At 34.1% G+C, this 9,078-nt stretch overlaps 1 protein-coding gene across 1 annotated transcript in view; it reads left to right on the forward strand.

The window, feature by feature from the left end:
- The window catches only part of LOC149799366 (activating signal cointegrator 1 complex subunit 1-like), a 34,241-nt gene extending 25,367 nt beyond the window's left edge, over positions 1 to 8,874 (forward strand). Inside the window, exons 7-8 of the mRNA XM_089958691.1 lie at positions 734 to 938; positions 8,409 to 8,874. Of these exons, the coding sequence (XP_089814817.1) occupies positions 734 to 938; positions 8,409 to 8,525 (322 nt within the window). The 3' untranslated portion in view covers positions 8,526 to 8,874. The remainder of the gene's footprint in view (positions 1 to 733; positions 939 to 8,408) is intronic.
- Positions 8,875 to 9,078: the final 204 nt, after the last annotated feature.

Genomic DNA, 9,078 nt, shown 5'->3' on the forward strand with positions numbered 1-9,078 from the left:
CAACTTCAGCAAACCAATCAAAGACTGATTAATGAATCAGCAACTTAAGCTAACCAATCAGAGATTGATTAATAAATCATCAGCTTCAGATAGCCAATTAAAGATTGATTAATAAGTCATCAACTTAAGATAACCAATCAGAGATTGATTAATAAATCATCAACTTCAGATAACCAAACAAAGATTGATTAATAAATCATCAACTTAAGCTAACCAATCAGAGATTGATTAATAAATCATCAACTTCAGATAACCTATCAAAGATTGATTAATAAATCATCAGCTTCAGATAACTAATAAGAGCTGGATTAATAATCAATTTTTGTACATTTTCATTTGGCAGAATTGGGCCATTTTGCAAACAGCCTACAGTCTTAAACAGCGCAGTTGATGTAGAAAAGAATTTAAATAAAAAGTGAAAGATTGATTGATTGTGGTTTTATGGCACACCAGCACTGTATGGTTATTTAGCACCACAGAAAAGGTTATATGCTAGATTTTTAAAAAAGGTGAAATCGAAAATTGTAATAGATTAATTGATCATCTCAATGAAAGTGACTAATGCTTAACTGAATTGATTAATTAGAACAATAATAGTTGTATCATTTTATGGCCATATTGTATTAAGATATAAACACTTTGGATAATCTGTTTATTATGTTTTAATTTATTTTAGTAGATAATGAAGCAAGTCAGTAAAAAAGGCCCCATGTACTTATTTTCTATCCTGTAGATTACAGATGCTAGTGGACCGCATAGTTGATTCATTTGCTGGCATTAATCTGATGCAGCATCAGTACGATCGTGTCAAACTTCACATCACTGTTATGAACACACTATTCCGTAAAGATCCATCAGGAGCCACCCAGGCTCCCCAGAGGCAGAAAAACCGTGGAACCAGAGAAAGGGAGTCATTCTTTGCTACAGATATTTTGAAGGTAACTTGAGGTTTTGAATACATTCTTACACCAACATCTAAATTTGTCTACTCTTGCTGTATCTTTTTGGGAGCATATGGTGTTGTCTGTGTCCAATCATTTCCTCATATCCTGTCCTATTGCATTGCATTCATATTTAATTCCCCCTCAATAATGTTTGAAGGATTTAATGGCATGAGGTTTTAAACTAAGAATGCCACAGTCTTTTCAGTTGTCCCCATTTTCAGCAAGAATTTAACAGTTATGGCCCGATTGACTTAGAACTTAAACTTAGCCTTTCAGTAATGTTTGAATGACTTGACAGATTGAAACCAAAACTTTGATTTAAGGCTTTAATTTAGAGCATTTAGTTCCAGTATTTTTTCGATTGTTAATTTTTATCTGGTAAATTATTATGGAGTTATGGAACCTTTTTGACTTAGACCTTTACCCATTAATTACATCATGTTGGTGGGGACATATGTGGGATATGGACAGATTTCTTGTTCAGTTCTAAATAAATCAGAAGCTAAATTGTTCGTTCCAACTTTACACATTTATATGAGAAAAATCACTTATTTTGATGTGACAACTAATCCATCTATGTTATTATCATTGCTGTTTGATGTGGCATCTAATCCATCTATGTTATTATCATTGCAGTTTGATGTACCATCTAATCCATCTGTTATTATCATTGCAATTTGATGTGACATCTAATCCATCTGTTATTATCATTGCAATTTTATGTGACATCTAATCCATCTGTTATTGTCATTGCAATTTGATGCAACATCTAATCCATCTGTTATTATCATTGCAATTTGATGCGACATCTAATCCATCTATGTTATTATCATTGCAGTTTGATGCAACATGTAATCCATCTGTTATTATCATTGCAATTTGATGTGATAACTAATCCATCTATTGCAATTTGATGTGATAGCTAATCCATCTGTTATTATCATTGCAATTTGATGTGATAACTAACCCATCTGTTATTATCATTTCAGTTTGTTGTGATAACTAACCCATCTGTTATTATCATTGCAATTTGATGTGATAACTAATCCATCTGTTATTATCATTGCAATTTGATGCAACAACTAATCCATCTATGTTATTATCATTGCAATTTGATGTGACATCTAATCCATCTGTTATTATCATTGCAATTTTGATGTAATAACTAATCCATCTGTTATTATCATTGCAATTTGATGTGATAACTAATCTATCTGTTATTATCATTACAATTTGATGTGATAACTAATCCATCTGTTATTATCATTGCAATTTGATGTGATAACTAATCCATCTGTTATTATCATTGCAATTTGATGTGGTAACTAATCCGTTATTATCATTGCAATTTGATGTGATGACTAATCCATCTGTTATTATCATTGCAATTTGATAACTAATCCGTTATTATCATTGCAATTTGATGTGATGACTAATCCATCTGTTATTATCATTGCAATTTGATAACTAATCCGTTATTATCATTGCAATTTGATGTGATGACTAATCCATCTGTTATTATCATTGCAATTTGATGCGACAAACTAATCCATCAGTGTTATTATCATTGCAGTTTGATGTGATAACTACTCCATTTGTTATTTTCATTGCAGTTTGATGTGACATCTAATCCATCTATGTTATTATCATTGCAATTTGATGTGATAACTAATCCATTTATGTTATTATCATTGCAATTTTTAATGTGATAACTAATCCATGTTATTATCATTGCAATTTAATGTGACAGCTAATCCATTTATGTTATTATCATTGCAATTTAATGTGACAACTAATCCATCTATGTTATTATCATTGCAATTTAATGTGATAACTAATCCATCTATGTTATTATCATTGCAATTTAATGTGATAACTAATCCATCTATGTTATTATCATTGCAATTTGATGTGATAACTAAACCATCTATGTTATTATCATTGCAATTTAATGTGACAACTTATCCATTTATGTTACTATGATTGCAATTTGATGTGACATCTAATCCATCTATGTTATTATCATTGCAATTTGATCTTGATTATTAGACTCTCTCTCTGAGTTTTCAGCATGATAAAATCCAGATCATGACAAGACATGAAAATGTAATAACCCATATTTCCTGATGCTGACAATAAGGGTGGATCTATCTGTGAAGATTGAATTACTGTCATAAGGGCTATTCCAGTAAGACATGCATTGGACCCTGAGAATGCTTTTTTAATGTGGTGTGGTCACTCATCAATGTAATTTAGAATTTTGCTTAGTTTTAATATGAACTTTGTGAATAATCAGAGTACCCTGGCAATATTGATAACAAAAAATGCCTTACCTGAGTACCATGTATGTTTAAATGGAACAATATTTTTGTTATATACCTTTCCATTTCCAGATGATTTAATACAATTCCTATAAATACCTGATAAATTGCTTAATAGTTCAGCCTTTTTAATATGAACTTCATCCTAAATTATGAACTGAATTACATTTTGATCCTCTGAATTACATTTTGGGTCAAAGTCACAGGCAAAGAAAATTTCCACTTAGGTTTTGGTTAACAGATTTCATATGCTTATATTTTCTAAACCCGATGATCAGTAGCATGGCTTCATTGACCTTGGGTCAAGGTCACAGTCATAAATGTGCATTAACATTTTGGTTAAAGTTATTAATGTGCTAATATTTCTTAAATGGTTGATGTGTCCTCAGACTTTGTTATTTCCCCGCTATTTTATGCATATCCATTCATTATTGTCCATGTGTTACTATTACTGATAGATCTATGTCACTCAGTTTCTTCACACACTACTTAGCGTATGAAATCCTGGAGCTTCGTTTGGTGTTAACTGTATGGAGAAGTCTTATAAACTTACAGACTCAGTGGAAGTAACTAAAAAGCACTTGACTGACATGGAAAAAGGGGATACTTTACATGTCACTGGATCTGTTGCAGAGCATGCAATTCAACAATCTATTGTTTGTATTGATTGAAGTCTCCTCTTTGCTGATATAAACACAATTTGTTATATTTCAAGATCAGTTGGCCATTCAAACTTGGTACGATTGTTCTGGAATATCTTCCTAATTTTTGTCAACCCCAGGATAAGTCAATTCATTCTGCGACATATTTGCTTCTGCTTCTTTGACTTCAAGTCAAGGTCACAGTCATAGAAAATTTGGGTTATATTTATCATTTGCTTATAGTTCCCAAACCATTTAATGCATTTTACTCACAGTTTGTATCAATCATTATGAAGTTAAGATAAGTCATTCTGCAGCATGCTTGACTTTCGGGTCATAATCACATCGATAGAAAATGTGTATTAAAGTTTTTGTGTTTTTCACATCTTCCCAAACATAAAATGGAATCTGTTCATACTTTGGATGAAACTAAGAAGAATCATTCTGTGAGACACTCATTCAACCATTTGAACATGAGGTCAAGGTCACACATTTCACAGAATCACAAGGTTTTGCCATTTGCTACAGTTCCAGTAAACTCAAAGAAGAATGTGGACCCACAAGTTTTTTTCTTCTTGATCCTTGTCATAATCTCAGATGAGAAAAATTAGCAAAGAAAGTACATCATGACCATGTGGTCAAGGTCACACACTTTGCAGCTTCTCAAGATTTTGCCATTTGCTGCAGTTCAGTAAACTGGGAAAAAATGGAGAAGCACAGATGTACATATTTTTTTATTCATTCTCGTTCCTTGTCATAATCTTAGATAAGAAAAATTATTAAAGAAACTACATCACACATTTTGGTATAAGAGGATTTATTATCTACCTGTTTTTCTAACTTTCTACAGCAAAATTGGATACATCAGAAGAATTGTTCATAAATACACAAGTCTCCTTGCAAAAGCCATACTGCCATTCACAATCTGCACAAGGCTACTGACCAACTTCTCAAGAGTTTTCCAGTGACTATTGTTCAGAAGCCATATTGCCAGACTCTCCAGGCTTTTTTTCATCTGCTTCTGGTGCCAAAGGCGAATGGAAACTTCATCTGGCAATCGATTTGAGCCAGCATAACAATTTCATAGCCACACCTAAGTTTAAAATGGAGACAGCCAGATTGATTTGCTGTCAGTCTTGACATGAAGGATGCCTACTTTAACCTCCCTTCATCATGCAAGTACCTCATGTTCATTTTCTGGGAAATGAAAAGAAGTACACAGAATGGATAAACAGTATCCGTTATGTGTCCTTCTTTGCAAATTAAGCCTCATTCCATGGATATGCACCAAGTGAGTCCATTTCATCATCATCTTCCATGGCAGGTCCTGAGCAGCAGCTGATCGGTGGTTGACATGTTGGATTTACAACCAAAAGTGTGTTGGTTCATCAAATTAATCCTTCTGGCTGCTGTGGCATGTCCTTGGGGAAAGTCACTTTACTTCATTTGCCTCAGCACTAAATAACCTATGTGGATTGTTGTGTCACAAAGAAACATGCAACGTTTCTCTGTTTTGGGAGGCTCATCATGTTTGTTGATTCATTATCAAATGGAGGTCAGATTCTGCACACCAAGTGGTCTCTTCACATGGCTGTCATTAGTCAGATTTGCATTTTTGGGGGTTCATCCGAGGGTTGATCTCTTCCCAACCCGATGGAACAACAAAGTGCCCATCTTTGTATCATCCGTGCCAAACCCAGAAGCGTCACAACCACAGTGCAAATTCTTAGAGTGTCTGAAAGAATAAGGGGTCTAAACTGCAAGGTAATTCTGGATGCTTCTTCAGATGGACAAATCCTGGATCATTAATCTACCCAGTCTTGCAGTAGACATTCCCAGGAAGAGTCTGTCATTTCCCGTGTCCAAACAACAGAGAATGCAAATTTTCCATCCCTGCCCAGACAGACTTCTCTTTCATGCATGGACCTTGTCTATTGAGCCTTGCACAGAAAGAATTTAAAGCCTTTTAACATGTAGAGCAGGGGTCTCAAACACATGGTCCGTGAGCCGCATGTGGCCTGCCAAGCCATATCCTGTGGCCCACATAATGATTGGCGTCACAAGGTGTCGTGAGAGATAACAAAGGTGGTAAAGCCCTTGGGCCATCAAAAATGGGTGGTTTGAGTTTGGGACCTCTGATGTAGATTATTGCACAATCTGTAAGTCCCACCACTTTGAAAGCATCTGATGGGAAGTTCCATATCTTTTCATTCTGGTAAAAGGACAACTGCATCTTTGTTTTGGAGTTTTCATACCACAGCAGACAAATTTTCTTTCTCTTACTCTTTGAGGAGAAAGTAATTGGCCCTGATTGCAGTTAAGGTCTATGATTTTTGGCAGACACAGACAGTTTTGAGGATTTGTCTGATTTATTGCCCAAGTTTGATCTGAGTCAACCCAAGTCACATATATTGTTACATAAGGGGAGTCTTTCATTGTTCTTGCCTGGTGCAAATCCTCTAAGTTTGAACCTTTGTTTGACACCTTACGAAAGTTGCTACTTATACCAGATGTGCTTCCAATAAAGAGGGAAAGAAGGAAATCACTACCAAAGCTTTGGTCTCCTCTTATAAATGGGTGTTCTGTGAGATCTTAGGATCACATGTGCCTTTTAAAATTATCAGTATATGAGATAAGAGCTATCTCTATGAACCCAAATGATCACAACTGTTCCATTCAGAGCATAGTGTGGTTCTTGGGAATCTTCCAATGCTAAAATGCCAAAGTCTAAGCAACTGAAATATCATACAGAATTCATTGACGGATGGAATGTCAATGGTTGGAATCAAGTTCAGATAAGATGAATGTACATTCTGCCCTTCTTGTAAAATATGCTACAATAGCATAAATGATATTATATGTCATGTAACATATAAAAGTGTATTAAATGTGACAACAAATACAACATCATTGAAATCCATGTTTGCAGAATCTGCCTCAAATGTGGATCAAGATATATGTGGACACACTGTTTACCAACTTCATTGTCTAACATTATCTCCTGTTTAAAGGTCACCGTCCATACTCCAACATTTTCCTTTTTACATCAGATTTGCATTACATGATTAAAAGTAGTTATACTTGCACAAGAAAACCAAAAAAAATTATCAAGTGTAAAGAAGAAATAATAATTTAAATACTCGAAATAGAAGTATACAACACTGTTACTTCCCCTTAGTTACGATTTCCCACCTATATAGGATGCCGACCAGAATCACGTACATTTATCCCTACAAGACGAAGTACATGCTTCTTCTTGTCAAAAATAAAACACTATAAAATATAGATAGGGAATATTTAGATGAAACTAATGAAAACTAATTTACTGTTATATCAGATCATTTTTCAGATTCAGTCAAAATAATGTTCTGATGCTTGAAAATTGCACAAAAGTTTGAAAACAAACAGACAAAAACTACTAACGTAGTTACCCAAGCTTTGACTCCTCAGTGAAAAATGTCCAAGACATGCACTGCAGTGAAAATTTGCCATTCTCATTGAAAATTCTCATTTTGAAGTCAAAACTCCTGACAAATTTGAGCAAATCTCTCAATTTTCCCAGAGCTGACTTATCTTTTATATCATGTGACTTATCTTTTATCATGTGACTTATCTTTAATGTCATGTGATGTAAATATGATCTGATGATGAATTCAACAGAGAAAAGAACTTTTCATTGCATTTCTTCAAGAATACATACTTCACATAAGCCCACTTCACATCAGGCAAATATGAGCATCCTAGCTGACGTATCACTTCACATCAAGCAAATATGAGCATCCTAGTTGACGTATCACTTCACATCAGGCAAATATGAGCATCCTAGTTGGCGTATCACTTCACATCAGGCAAATATGAGCATCCTAGTTGACGTATTACTTCACATCAAGCAAATATGAGCATCCTAGTTGACATATCACTTCACATCAGGCAAATATGAGCATCCTAGTTGGCGTATCACTTCACATCAGGCAAATATGAGCATTTTGTTGACTATCACTTCACGTCAGGCAAATATGAGCAACCTAGTTGATGTATCACTCTGGCGTAAGCTGATTACATTTGGTATACAGATAGTCACCGAGTGGAAATGGGGAATTAATTATCATAGGATCCTGGATTAGTAGTTCATCACGTAAATGTGATCCATAAGTTTACCTGGAGAAATGTAATTTATAATAGAAACTTGTTTTCTCCCAAAACAAAAAGTGCTGTTATTTCAGAATGGCGTTTATTACTGAAGCTGAAGAGACTGTATAGATAATTACTGTATAGATATTTACTGTATAGATAATTACTGAGGCAGTAACATTTTCAGATCAAGAAATGTAAACAACTGATTGATGCAGATTGGGGGTTTATACCAATATTAAATATATGGATTAATATTAACCATATAGGAAGAGTTGATATCTTTTCTTGTTTGAGGTAGGCTTAGGTTTACCTTTCAAGACTTAAGATTTGTTTAATTATTAATTTTGTCTGTTTTCTCTCATTTTCAGAAATTCGGTGACTACAATTTTGGAGACTATCATATTAATACTGTTCACTTGTCACAGAGATACAGCACAGGACCAGAGGGTTATTACACATGTGCTGGCTCAATTGATCTTCCCTGATTCATGTGAAAGATTTCATTTGTCACATTTGCAAAATGCTGTGATGTAAACAGACTTTCTCTGATAGCTTTTCAAAAGCGTTTAAACCTTTATCGTTACGTTATACAGATTGTGCAGACTTTTCCCATTTTCAAGAAACATATATTAGACAAACAAGCATAGTAGAGTGTGAAAGCTGTAAAAGACGGCCACATTACATTACCGATGCAAAAAGTATTCCTGTAAATTTATATGTACTATACATGCAGACTGCCACAAGAAGTTTTATTGTTATGATTGCCAAATATCTTTGGATACATGTTACAATTTATCCTTTTATAAATAAAAGCAGTTCATGCATTTTAGCATCTGTCAGTATGTATTAATTTATTTGCATTTCATTTGGGATTCCCTGTCCAGGGATTTCAGGAATTTATTTACATTTCATTTAGGATTCCATATCAGGCATTTTAGCATCACTTTGTATGTAAGAATTTATTTACGTTTCATTTGTGATTCCCTATTCAGACATTGTAGCATCTGTCTGTACATAGGAATTTATTTACGTTTCATT

Source organism: Sinohyriopsis cumingii, chromosome 5, assembly GCF_028554795.1.
Source record: "Sinohyriopsis cumingii isolate HCF-2022 chromosome 5, ASM2855479v2, whole genome shotgun sequence".
Lineage (NCBI taxonomy): Eukaryota > Metazoa > Mollusca > Bivalvia > Unionida > Unionidae > Sinohyriopsis > Sinohyriopsis cumingii.